The sequence below is a fragment of the Drosophila montana genome, unplaced genomic scaffold (genome assembly GCF_035044405.1).
Source record: "Drosophila montana isolate Dmon_TW-CO22-7 unplaced genomic scaffold, ASM3504440v1 contig_3005_1, whole genome shotgun sequence".
Classification (NCBI taxonomy): Eukaryota; Metazoa; Arthropoda; class Insecta; order Diptera; family Drosophilidae; genus Drosophila; species Drosophila montana.
In genome coordinates, this window is record NW_026997881.1 from 60 (window position 1) to 20,301 (window position 20,242).

General features: G+C 40.3%; 4 protein-coding genes, 1 long non-coding RNA gene and 1 pseudogene across 5 annotated transcripts; 3 read left to right on the plus strand and 3 right to left on the minus strand.

Moving 5' to 3' along the window:
* Positions 1-767: 767 nt before the first annotated feature.
* LOC135430416 (uncharacterized) lies at positions 768-2,772 on the plus strand. The gene is made up of 3 exons (XR_010436605.1): positions 768-851; positions 910-1,714; positions 1,793-2,772. It is a non-coding gene; the product is annotated as an uncharacterized LOC135430416 (long non-coding RNA).
* Positions 2,773-3,688: 916 nt separating this feature from the next.
* Ugt35B1 (UDP-glycosyltransferase family 35 member B1) lies at positions 3,689-5,387 on the minus strand. The gene is made up of 2 exons (XM_064685084.1): positions 5,109-5,387; positions 3,689-5,045 (listed from the first exon to the last, which is right to left on the minus strand). Exons 1-2 carry the CDS (start codon positions 5,353-5,355, stop codon positions 3,718-3,720), a joined length of 1,575 nt encoding a protein of 524 aa, XP_064541154.1. The 5' UTR covers positions 5,356-5,387; the 3' UTR covers positions 3,689-3,717.
* A 641-nt stretch (positions 5,388-6,028) lies between these two features.
* Positions 6,029-7,992, minus strand: Ugt35A1 (UDP-glycosyltransferase family 35 member A1). The gene is made up of 2 exons (XM_064685087.1): positions 7,616-7,992; positions 6,029-7,553 (listed from the first exon to the last, which is right to left on the minus strand). The coding sequence occupies exons 1-2, from the start codon at positions 7,860-7,862 to the stop codon at positions 6,223-6,225; spliced, it is 1,578 nt and encodes a 525-aa protein (XP_064541157.1). The 5' UTR covers positions 7,863-7,992; the 3' UTR covers positions 6,029-6,222.
* A 2,754-nt stretch (positions 7,993-10,746) lies between these two features.
* Ugt304A1 (UDP-glycosyltransferase family 304 member A1) lies at positions 10,747-13,388 on the minus strand. The gene is made up of 2 exons (XM_064685088.1): positions 13,079-13,388; positions 10,747-12,707 (listed from the first exon to the last, which is right to left on the minus strand). The coding sequence occupies exons 1-2, from the start codon at positions 13,332-13,334 to the stop codon at positions 11,416-11,418; spliced, it is 1,548 nt and encodes a 515-aa protein (XP_064541158.1). The 5' UTR covers positions 13,335-13,388; the 3' UTR covers positions 10,747-11,415.
* A 144-nt stretch (positions 13,389-13,532) lies between these two features.
* Positions 13,533-15,425, plus strand: LOC135430419 (UDP-glycosyltransferase UGT5-like; annotated as a pseudogene).
* Positions 15,426-16,738: 1,313 nt separating this feature from the next.
* On the plus strand, positions 16,739-19,021 carry LOC135430418 (UDP-glycosyltransferase UGT5-like). Its single transcript, XM_064685085.1, has 2 exons — positions 16,739-17,030; positions 17,660-19,021. Exons 1-2 carry the CDS (start codon positions 16,787-16,789, stop codon positions 18,976-18,978), a joined length of 1,563 nt encoding a protein of 520 aa, XP_064541155.1. The 5' UTR covers positions 16,739-16,786; the 3' UTR covers positions 18,979-19,021.
* The last annotated feature ends 1,221 nt before the right edge of the window (positions 19,022-20,242 follow it).

The following is a 20,242-nucleotide window of genomic DNA, read 5'->3' on the forward strand; positions in this document are numbered from 1 at the left end:
CGCGGTTTTCTCCATATCCGCTCTGCTCAACATCACAAATCAGACTATCGATAATGCCTTATTACTAGCAATCATACTTCTATCTTATAATACTCTCCAACTGTCTTTCGACAAGTTGTATATACATAGATGTAGATGAACAGAAACAAATAGATTACAAGATGGAATAAACTTTTATTCAATGAGCTTTATTAATATTTTCTGATAAAAGACAGCATGCATTTAATCCGTTAAGATCATCTGACTGCGCCAATGCCCCCTTTTACCAGGCAAAGCAACGCAGATGAGCAAAACCAATGCAACTTTAAAAGACATTTCGAATAACTGAGTCCCGTTGATAGGCACTCATATATTTATACACCCAGGTCTAAGGCTAATGTAATTAAACGGTTATTGAATTTGTTACAATTTTTAGACCGTGACTTCGTTGAAAATGGATAAAGGGAGTATACTGGTTATGTCCAAATTGATGTAACTGCGAAAAGAAGGAGACTTGGAATTTTTGGGAGTTTTAGACTTGCATGGCAACTTTGGTTCAAATCATCACAAGCTTGCTGGATGGTTCTTTATATTACAAATACTGCCTTGCGTAGCGGCACACATGAGAAAAAGAGCGAAAAATAATTTTATATGTTATAATCCGTTTCGAAAGGATTACAGTGATTGCGTAATGTTACGCTAACCTACAACAGCGTAACATTACGCCATCACCGTGCATTTGCATATTTAATTAAATACTCGTTGATGCAGTGCACAAATATATAAATGCAAAATGATTTATTTTGCAAAAGCTAGACTTCTTACAGGTCACTAACATTTTGTACTGTGTCAGCTAGAGGTGAAGATTGAATGTGAGTGGCTTAAGTTAAACCTCTTACTTATCCCTCTATATAAAACCGTTTATCCTAGCTGGCTGACTGGTGAAGCTGAAATTTTTACCGTAGTTACCCTGCCATTTTCAAATGGCCGTGTTTCACAGAATTTCCGAAAATCCCCAACAATGTATAGACTTCTTTATAAGTTTCTGGTTGAAATTAACCTCTAACAAATTTGCAATAGCACAAAAAGGCATTTTTCCTGTCTATTCTTTGAATTTAATTTTCAACATTCTTATTATTTGAGTGCTCTTTTATGTGGGTCAACATCTACTGTATATGACATAGAATTTGTGAAGCTCGGTAACTGTCAAGGCAACAGAGAATTTTCTCCGTTTCAGCAGAGAATTTGACAAATGCATCAGGGCAACACTGGCTGACATAGCTATCCAGCATTTGCAGCATACTTTGCAAATCCCTTATGAAAATTTCTTGCAATTTGCAATGCCAGCAAATGGAGCAATCGCCCGCCCACTTCTCACCTGGACAACATTTTTTAAAAATTGTTGTAAAAACAAACAACTTGCGTCGACGTCCAAATGGAAATGCAAATGCCAGGCATTGGAGCTCTCCGTGCCGGCTCTATCGCCAGGCAAACAACAAGATGACTGCGAGCAAACTCATTGAATCGACTGATTTGCTGCTGGCAAATATTTTTCAGAGTTAACAAACAGAATTCCTGGCATGGACATATTTTTTGACACTTCGGGCTACTGGCAACTGGACGTTTACAATTTTTGCTTGGCGCCATGGCAATCAGAATTTCAAACAGCTTTTTCATTTAACGTTTAAGATTTGATAATTTTGCTGGAACTACATGAACCTGGTGCACGTTTAAGGTAGTGTGTTAATATAATCCACATTTAAAAGATTTATTTAAATTAATGCATGGAAGTTTTTGTTCTTTAAATTCACAGTTAGTTTGCTCAATATTTTGTCTCGTGACTGACTGACTAATTGGTGATCAACGCACAGCCCAAACCGTAAGAGCTAGGAAGCTGAAATTTTCACTTTTATGTGATGTTGGTGCACGTTAAGACGGGGTTTCGGGAAATTCGACCCGCAAGTGTGGAAAAATAACTTTTTTGTTAACTTTCAAAGATCATTGTTCAAATTCATTAAGGGGTGTTTCACACTTTTTGGAAAATCCATCCCTCCTTGGTGCAAATGGGGGTCGAAGATTTGGTGGGTGACGTTTCGCGCTCAAATTCATTTCCAGAGATCTATAAGAAAAATCATTTGAGACGTGTTTCACACTTTTCGCAGAATCCAAACTTTTTCTGGTGGAATGCGACTCAAATATTTTTGTGCGATGTTTTAAGTTGTGTCCGATTTGCTTCAAACTTATTTTTAAAGCTCTACATAAGAATATAATGAATACGTGTTTCAGAGATGTGGCGGAAATCGTTTGTATGAAACTTGTTTGTTTACGATCCGATCGGCCCCAAACTTATTTTCAAAGATCTTTGTTCAAATTCATTTGGGGGGTGTTTCACACTTTTCGAAAAATCCGTTCCTCCTTGGTGGAAATGGAGGTCAAAAATTTGGTGGGTGACGTTTCGCGCTCAAATTCGTTTCCAAAGATCTATAAGAAAAATCATTTGAGACGTGTTTCACACTTTTCGCAGAATCCAAACTTTTTCGGGTGGAATGACACTCAAAGATTTTTTGTGCGAAGTTTTAAGTTGTGTCGGATTTACTTCAAACTTATTTTCAAAGCTCTACATAAGAACTTAATGAATACGTATTTCAGCGATTTGGGAAATTCCACCCGCAACAGTGGTAAATTGGCGGAAACGGTTGTATGAAAGTTTTTTGTTTACCATCCGATCGGCCCCAAACTAATTTTCAAAGATCTTTGTTCAAATTCATTTGAGGGGTGTTCCACACTTTTTGAAAAATCCTCCTTGGTGCAAATGGGGGACGAATATTTGGTGGATTACGTTTTGTGTTCAAATTTATTATTATTAAAATCTAAACTCCTTCGGTGAAAAATGCATTTCAAAGATTTTTTTGGTGAATTTGAAGTTTTGTCCGATTTGCATAAAAGTTGTTTGATTCCCGTCCGATCACGACGGGCATGCCCGGGTTATACCCGCTAGTATATCATATAGAGGAAATATTTGGAAGTCTCTGCATTATTTTGATAATTATTAATTTTATTTTAATTCGTAAATTGGGTTTTCCTCTTATGTTTTTAAATTTGAAAATATTGTATTACATTAAATGAATAATGATTTTCAAGCACGTCTAGCACGTCTAGAAAACAAGTGTATAATATATTTTAATCAAGGACTCATTAAAAGCTCAGCGGGCGCTATGCAGGACATCAATAAATTTGCTCTGTATCTGTCTTGCCAGCTTTTAAAGGCCTCAATGGGCACATTGAGCAGCTTTAATTCGTTGAAATCATTTGCATTTGCTTGCCGCCAACACCAGCAACAGCTTTTTATTGAAAATATCAACTACAGCTACAGCCAGACTAATAACAACAATACCAATAACATCAGCCAGACAGCGAGAAACAACAACAACAAATAAAAACGCATATACTTCCTGAATTTTTGATTATGCATTTGGCTCTGCGACTGCGCGTATGCCGCTGATTGGAGACCAGTTAATGCACATTTTTGGTTACCCCCATCATAATGAACTACATAGCAATGAGTAATATTTATATGGAACCGAAAATGCTACATAAAGTAAACCAATATTATGCAATATATTCAATTATTTTTGGCAACTCTATAATTTAGACAGGTAAGAGCTATTGTGAACTAATTGAAATTAAATTTAAATTACAAAACGAATTTAAAATTTATAGAAAATAAAATTGCTTAAGCTAGTGATGTTTCAATTTATCTGTGCCTGATACCCGTTGACCTCGTAAGATGCACAGCAGCTTCCATAGCACAAAACAAATCGTAACCAAAATTAATATGCCCACACCCAAGAGCATGCCAAACACATCGAGACTATAATAAGCCAAAAAACTCAAATCCTGCGCCGCCACACGCATATGGGACGCGCCCTTGTGGCGCAGCACATACTCCGTCCACCAGATGGCCGTCTCCTGTGGGCTCATGGGCTGATCGCGATACCGAGCTGACATTAGCTGTGCTGTTGTCGAAAATTTCGGATCATTGATCAGACGTTCAATGGTCTGCTTAAATTCCGTGCCTGTCATCTCTTTATGATCGAGTCCCAGTCCGAAGCCAGCGCGCTTAGCGCGCTCAACATTCAGAAACTGATCGTAGAAGAAGGGCAGCCCCAGCACGGGCTTACCATGGTGGATGCTCTCAATGGTGCTGAGCAGGCCGCCGTGTGTGATGAAAAGTTTCACATTGGGATGCGCCAGTACGTCGGGCTGGGGGAACCATTTGCTGAGGAACACATTGGCCGGCTTGTTGGGCAACTGATCGTCTTCAAACTTCCAGAGCACACGCTGTGGTAGACTGGCGAAAGCCTGAAGCAGCATCTGCTTTCGCTCCTGTGGAAGATCCTTGCTCCTTATATTTGAACCCAGGGAAAAGTAGATGACACCCGCTGAGCCGGCGCCCTGAACAAATTCCTCTATCTCCTTGGGCAAGGGGGCCGGCGTGTGAGATATGTGCAGTCCTCCTACTTCGATCATATTGGGCACATATGGACGCGGAAAGCTCAACGAGAAATGCTGATTGAGCAATATCAGCGAAAAGTTCTTGCTCAGCTCCACCAAAGGCTTCTTTTGGGCGACGTGTGGAAAGTATTGCTCATAAAGTTGCTTCTGCACCGGCATATACATCAGTTTCCAATTAAGCCAGGCTATAGAGGTCTCAACGAAGTTGCGCACACGCTCCCAGTAGGTCATGCGATCGCTCAAGCCCGCCGTAACTAGTGGGGTATATGAGATCGGTGAAGTATTGCCCACCAACTCATCGACATTCCAATCCGTGCCGAATGTTGAGAGGCCAATAATGGGCGCGTTAAAGTGCGCTGCAAAACCGTAGAGTGCATCGGTACGCAGGGTTTCTACAATGACCAAATCATATTGAGCCTTACCGGGCTTTAACAGCTCCCGCTGTACTTCGGCATTTTCAAACACTTTCTTTGTAATGCTGATAAAAAAATCATTAATAAATGTGTTCTCCTGCCACAAATTTTTGTAGGCTTCAATGTTTGAAATTAAATCTGAAATAACCAAAGTTTAAGATTATAATAACTCGACACGAACCATATTAAACTTCAACGCACCTTCGTAGGATTGAAATACTTCAGGAACGACAATGTCACGAAAGTTTTTCACTGGCTTATTTTGGGGAAAAGCGTTAACCGATGTTACCTCGTGACCGCGGGCCGCGAGCCCTTTCAAATAGGGCAAGACGTTAATGTACTGTGAGGGACCCGGAAAGGGAAATATCGCAAGTATCCGTGCGCCATCAAGGAGACTTGGCAGCAATAAAACTAATGGTAAGAGGCAGCAGAGCCGTAGAGAGAACATTTCGTGTGTTAGTTCCCAGATCTAAAATTCAACTAAATTTGATAAATGGAAAACATTGCTCGGTTTAGATTAGACTGATGGACGTGCATGCGATAACAAATTTTACAGAGGCGATTACATTCATTTGTATGGGAGCCACACAACACGCCTCCGTCTGTGGCCTCACCTTGATCAGCTCGTATGCCTGCCTTTTAGTATGAGATTATTAAATTAAGCTCTGCCTCCGTTTAACAGCTTGTGTTTCTGTTTTCCATCTGCGAGTTTCGAATCCGCTAAGCTAACCCTCCGCGTGTGTGAGATGAGAAATTGCCAGTCATGATCATCAGCAGTAATTTGTAATTTGTTATATTGCGGTAGTAATTGTTAGACGAAGGAGTACACTGTTTACATTATTGATAGAGAATTTAACTTATCTATATCTATCTATCGATTAAAGTAAAAATTAATTTCATGCCGTTATGGGAAATTTAATTATACTTTTCAAGAAATTTCACTCAAAATATATAAACAATATATAGTAGCGAGCTATTAAAGATTTTTAATAAAACGTATTTTTTTTATATATTTTAACGTAAATGCAAATTACGACCAAGAATAGCAGCTACAGCATTATTTTTTTTAAGTTATTTATTACAAAAAATAAGATTTATATCATGCAAAAGTGTTTTTATGATATTTTTAAATGGGCTTGTTTATTTTTAAACAATCTAAAGGAATCTCACATAAAGTAAGTTTACCAAATAAGTATTTAAGTTAAATATCATTAAGGAATTGTTATTTGTTAGAAATATATAAATACAAATAAATCGTGTAATTTCCCATATATTTTCAGTTTTAATATTTACCATCTACCATTTATATTGAGAGCTACTGTGTTTTTTGTTTAGCGTCGATCTTGCAACGTCTACATAGAATATAGCGTAATACTCTCAACAGAGCCGAGATCACAAATACAAACACCAAGGCAATTAGCGATGTGACGCCACAGAACAGGCCCCATGTGTCCAGGCCATGCAGCTGGGCTAGGCTCAGGTCACGCGATGCTGAACGCAGGTGCTGAGCGCCGTGGTGCCGCAGTACATACTCCGTCCACCAGATGGCGCGTTCGAGCGGCGTATCCTTCTGATCGCGAAATAGCTTCGACCTTAGCTGCGCTGCCTGTGTGTAGCTGGAGTTGCTGAGCAGCTGCACAACCTGATCGTGCAACTGGGCGGCAGTCATGGTCCACAAATCCAGGGCCAGACCAAAGCCCGCCTGCTTGGCGCGCTCCACATTCAAGTGCTGATCATAGAAAACAGGCAGACCCAGCACCGGCTTGCCAAAGTAGATGCTCTCGATGGTGCTCAGCAGGCCGCCGTGTGTGATGAAGAGCTTCACATTGGGATGCGCCAGAATGTCAGGCTGTGGGAACCATTTGCTAATGAGCACATTTTTAGGCTGGTCCTCCAGCTGCCCCTGCTCAAACTTCCACAGGACGCGCTGCTTGAGGCTGCCAAAAGCCTGCACCAGCACTTGACGCGTTGCCTCCGGCAAATCGGCACTCTTGATGTTTGAGCCCATAGAAAAGTATATGACACCATCCTGGGCATCCGCCACAAACTTGGCCAACTCGACAGGCAGCGGTTGGGGCTCTCTCGAGTGTTGCAAATGCAGTCCGCCCACTTCAATCATGTTGGGCAGATAGGGACGCGGATAGCTGAGCGTAAAGTGCTGCCCCAGCAGCATCAGCGAGAAGTTGTCCAGCACCTGCTCCAGCGTCCGGCTGGCCTGGGGAAAGTATTTCTTATACAGCTGCTGCTGACTGGGCATATGGACCAGACGCTTATGCAGCCAGCCAAGACTGGCATCCCAAATGTTCCACAGGCGCTGCTCGTAGCTCATGTGCTCGGTGCGCGAGGATAAGAGCATGGGATTGTAGGCGAGCGGCGAAATGTTTCCCATTAGTTCATCGATGTGGCGATCTGTGCCGTAGGATGAGATGCCTATGGTCATAGCCTTAAAGTGTTGCGCCAGACCAAACAAGGCCTCAGTCTGCACAGTTTCCAGCAGCACTAAATCGAAGGTTTCGGCGCCTTCGAGCAATTGCTTCACTTTTTCGTCTTCCAACACACTAGACGTTAACATGTTCAGGAACGCCGTGGTCATGGTCAGCACTGTCCACTGGCTGACCTTCTGATTGTAGTCCGCACTGCTATAAGCTTGTAGACGGAATCTTATCTGATTTTTAACGTACTTATTGATATTGAAATAGAACCCTTACCTGCCATTAGATCGTGTATTTTGGTTGCACCAATTACTTTAAAGTTGGGCTCCGTTTGGTTGCTGCCAAAGGTATTTATTACCGTCACATTGTGATCTCTTTTAGCCAGCTCTTTAAGGTACTGCTCAGCGAATATATACTGCGATTTGCCGGGAAACGGAAAGACCGCCAAAATCTTGGCACTTTGGACGCCAACCGTCAGCTGATGGAGCAGCGCTATCAAAAATCCAAGACGGAACAGCTCCATGTTTGTCCAAATGGGTTTGTTGTTCGCTCGCTACTAAAATCAGCAAACGAAACTGCTTTTAATTTTCGTCTATTTATCGCCAATTCTTTGTGATTACGATTACGATTTCGGTTGTTGTTTTAGAAGATCAAAGCACAACAAAATTGATGAAGCGTGACGTACTTTCCTTGCTTCTTTTATCTCGCACATATTTGTTGTTAATTTTTTTTTATTTTTTTTTAATTTTTTGTTGTTTAAGTTCTCTTTGTTTTATTTATAGAATAGCTTAAATATAAGTACGAGCGGCGTTGCTATCGGCGAGCGTTTGTCAACGTTTTTATTTGTTTACTAATTCTCAGTTGTTATGCAACGTTGATCTCTCTCTCTCTCTCTCTTTCTTTCTCTCTCGCTATTTATCTTTATATTTTACGCTCTCTCAGTTAAACAAATCATTATGTGAGCTATAGAGTATAATCTGTAGAATAGACCGGTCTGCCCACAGCGTTAAGTTGAGCGTAAAAACGTCAGTTTTTTTGTTCATATAAAAATGTTACTCTCTCAGAAAATTTTTAAATTCCGTAACAATAAAAATATTGTTGACTTGGGGCGCTTGTTTTGTTGTTTAGTATATGCTTGGGGGAAAAAAATCGAGAAGTACATCAATCTGCGGCCCACCGAAGATTAAATACACTTGTAGAATTATGACTTACGATTTGCCATACGGGTTTTCAGAGTACAATTGTAAAGCTTAAAGTTACTGAGCTACTAGATCTTATAAATAATAAAAGAATAATAAACAAAAATAATTGTGTATAGGTTCGAAAGTGAACACAGTAACTTACAGACAGACATGGCTATATCGACTCGGAAATTGATACTGAGCACAGTGGAAATCAATATTTAGTTATGATATTGTGTTATTTTAATTTATTTTTATTATATTTATTATTTTTTTTTTTATTATGCAGTCCTGATGTGATTGTTTGAGGCGCAAAAGGCATTTCCCCCACCCCCACGCAACGCAGCTTGAAAAATTATAATAACGAGAAGGAAGGGCTATCTTCGGCTTGCCGAAGATTTAATACCCTTGCAGACCCAACCTTTTCATAATGTTCATATCTAAGAAGCTCAGGGAAAAAAGTTAATGCCGAGTATGGTTGAGGTGTCGTGAAAAACAAAAAAGTTTTTCATACAACAACAAGATATCCTAAAAAACAACAAAAATATTCCATACAGCAAATTAATTTTCGACCGATCGTTCCTATGGCAGCTATATGATCTTAATAGGATACTGCATATATATGAGGAGCATAATAAAACAAATAAATGCCGAGTTTGGTCAAGATATCTTGAAAAACAAAAAAATTTTCCATACAACAACTTAATTTTCGACCGAGCGTTCCTATGGCAGCTATATGATATAGTGGTCCGATCTTAATAGTATTTTGCATATATATGAGGAGCATAGTAAAACTAATAAATGCCGTTTTTGTATATATATATAACTAGCGGGTATAACCCGGCCTTGCCCGTGGCACGTATGTCAATCAATGTTCTCAATAAAATTTTAAACTGATCGGACGGTAAACAAATAACTTTCTTACAAACGATTTCCGTCAATTTACCACTGTTGCGAGTGGAATTTCCCAAATCGCTGAAACACGTATTAATTACATTCTTATGTAGAGCTTTGAAAATAAGTTTGAAGCCAATCGGACACAATTTAAAACTTCGCACAAAAAATCTTTGTTCGCATTCCACCCGAAAAAGATCTCTGAAAATGAATTTGAGCGAGAAACGTCTCCCACCAAATCTTTGACCTCCATTTCCACCAAGGAGGAACGGATTTTTCGAAAAGTTTGAAACACCTCTTAAATGAATTTGAACAAAGATCTTTGAAAATAAGTTTGAGGCCGATCGGATGGTAAACAAAAAACTTTGATATAACCTTTTTCCGCCAATTTACCACTGTTGCGGGTGGAATTTCCCAAATCGCTGAAATACGTATTCATTACATTCTTATGTAGAGCTTTGAAAATAAGTTTGAAGCAAATTGGACACAATTTAAAGCTTCTCCCAAAAAATCTTTAAATCGCATTCCCCCCGAAGAAGTTTGAATTCTGCGAAAAGTGTGAAACACGTCTCAAATGATTTTTCTTATAGATCTCTGGAAATGAATTTGAGCGCGAAATGTCACCCACCAAATCTTTGACCTCCATTTCCACCAAGGAGGAACGGATTTTTTGAAAAGTGTAAAACACCCCTTAAATGAATTTGAACAAAGATCTTTGAAACTAAGTTTGGGGCCGATCGGATGGTAAACAAAAAACTTTCATACAAACGTTTTTCGCGATTTTTCCACACTTGCGGGTGGAATTTCCCGAAACCCCGTCTTAACGTGCACCTACATCACATAAGGTAGCTACAGTGAAAATTTCAGCTTCCTAGCTTTTACGGTTTGGGCTGTGCGTTGATCACCAATCAGTCAGTCAGTCAGTCAGTCAGTCAGTCAGGACAAACAGTTTTATATATAGAGATAAATGTTTTTCATACAAGAACCTACTTTTCGACAGATAGTTCCTATGGCAGCGATATGATATAGTGGTCCGATCCAGATGGTTTTGACATATGATCTGCGTGCAGCAGAAAGAGGGACTTCTGCAAAGTTTCATAAAGATAGCTTTAAAACTGAGAGACTAGTTCGCATAGAAACAGACAGACGGACAGCCGGACAGACGGGCATGGCTATATCGACTCGGCTGTTAATGCTGATCATGAATATATATACTTTATGGGGTCGGAGACGTCTGCTTCTATGCGTTACACATTTCCCGACAAAATTATAATATCTCTGCTAGGGTATAAAAAGAGCCTGGACACGGACTAAACGACATGTGTATTATAATTATTATTATAATGATAATTAGTGATTTTTATTTATAATTTTTAAAATTGGCGGTTAAAGCAACGGATACTTTAAAAGCTCTTTAATGAATATTCCTCCTTAAAACTATTTATTTATTTTCATACTTGCTAATCTTTTAACCGAACATATAAATAAGTATGACTGAGTATAACCAGTAAACTATGGCCTTCAGTCAAGGCAATACTATATCAATCCCCCAGCCCAGGGCTAGATAGATAGATCTGTATATACATTGTCGCAACACTTTTTTTTGTTCAGGCGACATTCATCATAAAGTTTTATCTATTCGAAAATTACCTTAGATAACAACTTGGGAAGGTAACACGAAAAGTCTTATTTGCTAGTACGTATATTAAACATTAATAGAAGCTACATATTAAATTCATAATATTTAAAATCACATAACAGCAGTTGGAACTCGGCTGCGCATTCCGTGGAAGTCAAATGGATAGATTGGAAATGCATCCGAGTTCACATACCACCGGCATATATGTACATAAATAATATAGTTTATACATATATAGACACTTATGGAGTAGAAAATCATATAAACACTAACAATGATTAAAAAGGTAATTGCCATTCAGATTAGATAATCAACAATTTGTCCAATATCGTAGACTGTCGCGCCATTGGCTATAGGCATATTCATTCGAAACAACTGCGACTTTTCAGAAACCACAACGACTTGTAGAGCACATAAGCCACTAGACCAACTAGAAGACCGAGTCGTCCAACGATAATCAACAGATTGTCCACGCAATAGTAGTCCATAAATTTCATATTGGAGGTGGAGATGCGCATATGGCGCGCACCCTTATGGCGCAGCACATACTCTGTCCAGTAGACCGCTGTGTCCAGTGGATGCAAGGGTTGATCCCGAATACGTTCCGAGAGTTGCAGAGCGTTTTGATGATATTGGGGCTGTTCCAGCAACTGTCTGAGTGTTGCCTCAAATTCCTGTCTGGTCATAGAATTAATGTCCAGCAGTTCTGCCACGCCCTCCGCCTGCATGCACTCCACATTCCGAAACTGATCAAAGAATAGCGGCAAGCCCAGAACGGGTTTGCCATAGTGGGCTGCTTCAATGATGCTCAGTATGCCGCCATGGCTGATTAGCAGGCGCACATTGGGATGGGCGAGGATGGCTTGAAGTGGCAGCCACTGTTCCAGATAGATGTTGCTGCTCACATTGGGACGTGCATCGCCCTCGAACTTCCATATGATGCGCTGTGGCAAAGCCTCAAATGTATCTACTATTAGTGCCAGTGTCACCGCCGGCAGATCTTTGCTCTGCAGTTCCATGCCCAGGGACATAACAATGACGCCGTGTGGCGCCTCCTTAATAAACTGTGCCAGCTCTGGCGATAGCGGTGGCAACATCTTGGGCACATGCATGCCTCCCACCTCCACCAGGCCGGGCACATTGGGCCGCGCCGGGAACAGGCTAAAGTGCTGGTTTAGCAATATCACCGAGAAGCTCTGACGTATCTCCACAAAGCTCTGCTTGAGATGACCAAAGAAATGCTCATGCACCGCTTGCAATGATGGTAAATAGATCAATTTATGCAACATCCACTCCTCGGCGATGAGTATCCAGCTATAGTAACGTTCCAGCAGCGTTGCGCCGGGCATGAAGCCTTGGGGCAGCAGCGGCTCAAGCGTCAAGGATGCTACATTGCCCACTAATGTTTCCATGTTCCAATCTGCGCCACATGTGGCCAGACCAATTAGGTTCGCATTGAAATGTGCCGCTAGTCCGAAGAGCGCATCTGTATATGAGGGCTCCAATATCATCAGATCATAGCTCACATTGGATCGCATGAGCTGCTGTACCTCTTCATTTTGCAGCACATTGATACAAATCTTGACAAAAAAGTTACGCGCGGAATTCACATCCACCCATTTGGACATGGGCAGCACTTCTTCGGCATTAAATTCTGTAAGGGCAATAAACGCAATGGTTTTTAAATAGTTTTAACAAAGCTCAGCATACACGAGGGCGCTGACGATCAGCCGCTTAACAAGTTAGCTAATGTGAAAAATTTAAATATGAAAGATTGAAGGCGATCATAAATAAATAAAAATACATTTTAAGAAAAGCTGAAAATAATCTTCAAATGTCTGGAGGCTAAATACTCTTACTAATATATACATATATACCAGCATATACCAGATTTGCAATTTATTTGGCAACGCGCTGTCGACAAAATATATACACAAGCCGAAATATTTGCCTAATGTTCAATTTTATTCATCTTTAATCAGCTAAGCCTTTAACCTAAAGGTCGTATTAAGCTTTTAAACTCACCGAACACTGTGTCATAACGATCTTTGATGTGTATCGAGTGCAGCTGCTCCACAATTTCGCAATCCGTAAAGGCGTGTATTAGGGTCAGCTGATGACCCCGCTGCAACAGCGATTGCAAATAGGGCGTCAATAGCATGCACTGCGAATGCATATTGTAGGGAAACACAGCCAATATCCTGGCAGCCCATGTGGGGCACAGTGGCAGAAGCAGTGTGCTGAGGGCGAGACCCCCAATCAGCAGCTGCTGCAGCCGCATTTTAAAAGACTCCCGCTAACAGTTCCACCGAAAGGCACTTGCGGAATTCGACTGAAAGTGAACTGGCGCTCGCCTTGCACACCCACAGCCAAGAGCCAACTACCTATGGAAATTCCAGTGATAAGATTAGCAGCTCTCTACGCAATCAGGCCCACAACTATTCGATATTTTCAATAATGCCCAGTTTTTGAGAGAGCATTGAAATGTTCGGACGTGGAGCCGCAACATGGTAGGGCACATGAGCGGTGCTTTGCTGGTATTTGGCTTGTGCTTGCACCTAGCACATGCCGCCAACATTTTAGCCGTATTCTCCTACAGTTTTCCCTCACCCTTCCTGCTCGTGGCGCCATACATGAAAGCGCTTGTCCACAAAGGTCATCAGGTAACCATCATTTCAGCTGGAAATCACTTGGCGGACATCGATGGGGCTCGTCATATTCGAGTGGAAATGCTGGATCAGCTAATGGAGGGTAAGCAAAAGGTCAAGGGGTTGCGATAATTAAAAGCAAGTACTTTGTACAAGTTGTAAATATTTTACAGTACGTGCACATTTTATAGTAACCTGTTATGCCGACATACTTAATAATATAGAACAACGAACGCTGTTGTCATTTAACATTTAATATGCTTAAATTTCAAAATTATATTGATAGGTATGTCTGTAAGCCGTGTTCCTTATTATCAGCTATATTATATCATATATTAATGAACAGGCTAAGGGACAAGGAAACGAATTTTTTATCCATTCCTTCTTTAATTAGTTACCCATCTCTAAAACGCCAAAATTAGAATTCCGCCTTCATGTGTAACACGCAAAGTTGCAATTATGCAAAACATTTTCCAAAGTCAAATAGCGCACAACAAAATGAACATTTTTTAAGATTATAATAAAAGTAAGACACAAGTTTATCTAAAGCAATTTTGTTTATTACAAAGTCTAGATTTATTAAACTATGATTTTGAGAAGGATTTTCCCTTGAGCAAATGGCAGACAGCTTTGATAATGGCAGAGTTTTTCTACAACTCCTCGAGCTACATTCTGAGTGATGACGCCGTCCAGACACTCCTCCAGGATAAGAGTGCTCACTTCGACATGGTCATAGTGCAAGCAACAACGCCTCGCTGGTGGGCCTTTCTGTCTATGGGACCGCTTGGAATATCGACTATCTGGCGGGCAATAAGGCGCCCAGCGTGTACGAGCCCATGTCGCCGGACGGGTACTCCAATTGCCTCGGATTGATGCAGAAACTGAAGAATTGGATATACATCACAGAGGAGTGGCTTCTGGACCAACTGGTGTACCTGCCCACTCAGATGCAGCTCTACAAGCGCTTCTTTAACAAATCAGCCGAAAGCCTCTATAACATTCGGCGTAACTTCTCCCTGATGCTGATTAATCAGCATTTCAGTCTGGGACGCGCCAGATCCAATGTTCCCAATGTCATCGAGGTGGCAGGCATGCACTTGGAAAATCCGAGCGACCAGCTGGATGTGTATCTGCAGCGCTTCGTGGACGAAGCCGATCATGGTGTCATCATCTTCTCAATGGGCATGGAAATCACTGAAAAATGGCTGCCACTAAACTTGCCTCAAATTCTGCATCAAAGCTTTTCCCAGCTGCCACAGCGCGTCGTCTGGAAGTATGAGCAGGCGCTACCCAACAAATCGGACAATATTTACATAAGCCCCATGCTGCCACAGCGCGAATTATTGGCCCATCCCAAAGTCAAGCTGTTCATCACTCATGGGGGTGTTCTGAGCATAATTGAGGGGGCTTATTATGGCGTTCCCATGCTCTGCTTGCCGATGTACTACGATCAATTCGGCAACGCGGAGCGCATGAAACATGCAGGCCTGGCCCAAATTCACGACATTCTCACGATGACTGTTGAATCCACAACGAATGCCATCAAGGAGCTAATCAAAAATCCGGTATATGCTAATAACCTATGTTAATAACCTGCGTGGGTCTTAAATTGCTCAGTTTATTGTTGAAGCCCTCCCACATGCGCCTCTCTGTGCCGCTCCTCAACTAAACTCTACTGCCAAAAAATAAATTGTAAAAAAATATATATGAGTTAAAAAAATATTATATATATTTATATATATTTATTTACATATATTTTTATAAGTATAAATTATATATAATATATATATATGTATACTGAGAGAGGGAGAGGGGAAGAAAAGTAGACATGTGTCCGCTTTGTTTTGATCTGTTATCATCGGCGACGCTTGTCTAGAAAATAAAAGTATAATTTTGAACATATTTCAATAAAAATGTTTTCTAATTTAGATAAAGCCTTGATAAGCGAGGAAACGGCGCAGTTGTTATTGCTGAATGTGAAATATTTAAAATATTTTGTTAGTTATATTAATATGTATAACGGCGTATTAAAAACATAAAATAATAAAATTTATTAAAATTATAAAATAATTGGCTGCAATTTCCCAGCTTTGCCCGAAGCATATATTTTCATTTAATTTGAGACATGATCTATCTAGCGATTTCCCTCTCGTAAAATATCTCGTGCGTTCAACTTTTTCTCCTGCATTTTTCAAACACGACTGTTGGGTTTCGCGATAAGTGTGAAACGTATCTTAAATACATTTTTGTTAGAAAAAAAGGTGCAGACAACTACATTTTCACACTTCCGGGTGGAATTTCAAAAATCCGGACGGAATTTCAATGCGCATTCATATTGTTCTTTGTAAAACATTTTAAAAAAATTTGAAACACATTGGACTTAACTTGAAACTTTGCCCAATATATCTATGATCCGCATTTTCCATCCAAAATAAGTGCGAAAAATGCAAGATACGTCTTAAAATCAGAATGATCTTTGGATATGAGCTTGATTCGAAAACGGCACCCAACAAACCTTTGTACCCCATTTGCACCAAAATAGGGATGGATTTTCCGAAAAGTGTGAAACGCCCCTCTAATTAATTTAAATAAAGATCTTCAAAAATAAGTTTGAGGTTGACTACAGTGAAAATTGCAGCTTCCTAGTCAGAACAAATAGTTTATATATTTGGGATATTTATTCTTCGACACTCACTTATAGTTGTTAATCATTTTAATGAATATAATTATCAAAAGGCGAGCAACTATTTAAATGTTTACATTGCTGACAAAGCTGTTTTCGTTGGGATTTTTTATAACTTCGAATCATTAAGCCGTTAATATTAGATTCCTGAACGGGCTTCTGATATTTTATGATTGTGAATTCAACTTTTCCATTTGCACATTACAAGGGCGTGTATATCGGTTAGCTCATGGCTTGCCCAGTTCGGAATTCGACTGAAATTGAAGTGGCGCTCACCCTGCCCACCCAGTGATAAGATTAGCGTACTCTCCGCAATCAGACACACAACCAAAACAATTCGATATTTTCAATAATGCCCAGTTCTTGAGAGAACATTGAAATGTTCGGACGTGAAGCCGCAACATGGTAGGGCACACGAGCGGTGCTTTGCTGGTATTTGGCTTGTGCTTGCAGCTAGCACATGCCGCCAACATTTTAGCCGTATTCTCCTACAGTTTTCCCTCACCCTTCCTGCTCGTGGCGCCATACATGAAAGCGCTTGTCCACAAAGGTCATCAGGTAACCATCATTTCAGCTGGAAATCACTTGGCGGACATCGATGGGGCTCGTCATATTCGAGTGGAAATGCTGGATCAGCTAATGGAGGGTAAGCAAAAGGTCAAGGGGTTGCGATAATTAAAAGCAAGTCCTTTATACTAGTTATAGTTACATGTTATTAGCCAAAATAACATTCAAAATATATATATATATATATATGTTATAAGATATAAGCCATAATATCTTCCAAAATATATATATGTTATATTATATATACATACATATATATGTATTATATATAAACGACAAACGATGTTGCCATAAACTTTTGATATGCTGAAATTTAACAATTTTATTGATAGACATATTTGTAAGCCGTGTTCCCTATTATGAGCTTTAACTTTATAGCATTTGGCGATCGACGTTTAATCATTATTGCTTTGTATCAATAAGATTAGATAAATGAACAAACTAAGGGAAAAAACAGGTTTTTTTTTTCCCTTTTTCTTTAATTGGTTACCCATCTCTAAAAATAATTATAATTCCCTCTTCAAGAATATAACGCAAAGTTTCTTGCATTAACACAATAAATGATCCCAAATCAAAACAATCTAACAAAATGAACACATCTTAAATATATTTTATAAGATTAAAATAAAAGTAAGACTTAAAAATTCGAAGGGGCAATATTTTTCTAAAGCTAAGTCCTATATATTTGGTATTTTTTACATAGTGTAGATCTGTCAAATTATGAGTTTGACGACTTTCCGATGAACAAATGGCAGGAGGCTTCGATGACGGCAGAGTTTTTCTACAACTCTTCGAGATACATTCTGAGTGATGCCGGCGTCCAGTCACTCATCCAGGATAAGAGTGCTCACTTCGACATGGTCATAGTGCAAGCATCCCTCACAGATGCACTTTATGGCTTTGCCCCGTTTTACAACGCCTCGCTGGTGGGCCTTTCTGTCTATGGGACCGCTTGGAATATCGACTATCTGGCGGGCAATAAGGCGCCCAGCGTGTACGAGCCCATGTCGCCGGACGGGTACTCCAATGGCCTCGGATTGATGCAGAAACTGAAGAATTGGATATACATCACAGAAGAGTGGCTTCTGGACCAACTGGTGTACCTGCCCACTCAGATGCAGCTCTACAAGCGCTTCTTTAACAAATCAGCCGAAAGCCTCTATAACATTCGGCGTAACTTCTCCCTGATGCTGATTAATCAGCATTTCAGTCTGGGACGCGCCAGATCCAATGTTCCCAATGTCATCGAGGTGGCGGGCATGCACCTGGAAAATCCGAGTGACCAGCTGGATGTGTATCTGCAGCGCTTCGTGGACGAAGCCGATCATGGTGTCATCATCTTCTCAATGGGCATGGAAATCACTGAAAAATGGCTGCCACAAAACTTGCCTCAAATTCTGCATCAAAGCTTTTCCCAGCTGCCACAGCGCGTCGTCTGGAAGTATGAGCAGACGCTACCCAACAAATCGGACAATATTTACATAAGCCCCATGCTGCCACAGCGCGAATTATTGGCCCATCCCAAAGTCAAGCTGTTCATCACTCATGGGGGTGTTCTGAGCATAATTGAGGGGGCTTATTATGGCGTTCCCATGCTCTGCTTGCCGATGTACTACGATCAATTCGGCAACGCGGAGCGCATGAAACATGCAGGCCTGGCCCAAATTCACGACATTCTCACGATGACTGTTGAATCCACAACGAATGCCATCAAGGAGCTAATCAAAAATCCGGTTTATGCTCAAAATGCTCAGCAGATGTCCAAGCGGCTACGGGACCAGCCTATGAGTCCCCTCGACACGGCAGTCTGGTGGACAGAGTATGTGCTGCGTCACAAGGGCGCACCACATATGCGGATCTCGGAAGAGGACATGTCCTTCATGCAGTACTATAGTCTGGACTTCATATTGGTGTTCTTTGTCCGCTTCGGAGTGGCAATAATGATAATGACCTGCGTGGGTCTTAAATTGCTCAGTTTATTGTTGAAGCCCTCCCACATGCGCCTCTCTGTGCCGCTCCTCAACTAAACTTTACTGCCAAAAAATAAATTTAAAAAAAATATATATGAGTTAAAAAAATATTATATATATTTATATATCTCGGAAGAGGACATGTCCTTCATGCAGTACTATATTCTGGACTTCATATTGGTGTTCTTTGTCCGCTTCGGAGTGGCCATAATGATAATAACCTGCGTGGGTCTTAAGTTGCTCAATTTCTTGTTGAGGCCCTCTCACATACGCCTTACTGTGCCGCTCCTCAGCTGAAGAACGTTTATCAAAAAAAATGGGAGTATATATATATATATATATATTTATATATATACATACATATAGAGAGAGAGAGAGAGAGAGAGAGAGAGAGAGAGTGTAAGTGATAAAGAGAGGGGAGAAGAGGAATAGAGAAAGAGAAGGAAAATAAAGCGAGGTAGAATCATAAACAGAAAAGGGGAGCAGGTGTCTGCTCTGTTATGATGAGTAATCAATTCATAAATTTCCCAGCGACGCCAAATAAAAACGTAATTTTTAGCAAATTTTGATTATAAGAGGTTCCTTATTTAGATATAGCTCTGATAAGCGCAGCGACTGGGCAGAACTGTGTGAATTTTAAGATCGTCAGATTATTCTGTGATTATGACCAAATCTTTGACTGCCAATCTTTGAAAATGCCTTTGAGGCTCATCAGATGATAATCATGCACCTCCATCACATATGGTAATTACAGTGAAAAGTAATGCTTCCTAGCGTTTATGGTTTGGGCTGTGCGTTGAACCCCCATTTATATATGGGTCACAAAAATATATATTTTCAGTTTTATACAGTAATATTTTTTTTATGCCGAGAACCCATTGAAAATGGTTAAAAGGGGTATAATGTATTTGTGCAAGTGTATGTAACAGGCAGAAGGAAGCATCTCCGACCCCATAAAGTATATATATTCTTAATCAGCATCAACAGCCGAGTCGATCTAGCCATGTCCGTCTGTCTGTCCGTATGAACGCAAGGATTTCAGAACCTATAAAAGCTAGAGACTTGAAATTTGGTATGTAGGTCCTCCTAGTGCATGCGCAGTACGGGTTTGTTTCCGATAGTCGATAATTTACTCCGTTTCCAAGCAATCGATAAAAATCGATCTCGACATCCTGTTGTATGAACAAATTGGGTCAATAATAAGAGCTAGAGTCACCCAACTTGATATGTTGCTTCTAGAATAGAATATATATATCAAGTATATTTCATTTTATAAATTTCGCCAACTCCCCGCTACCACCACAAAGCTATAAATCAAGTT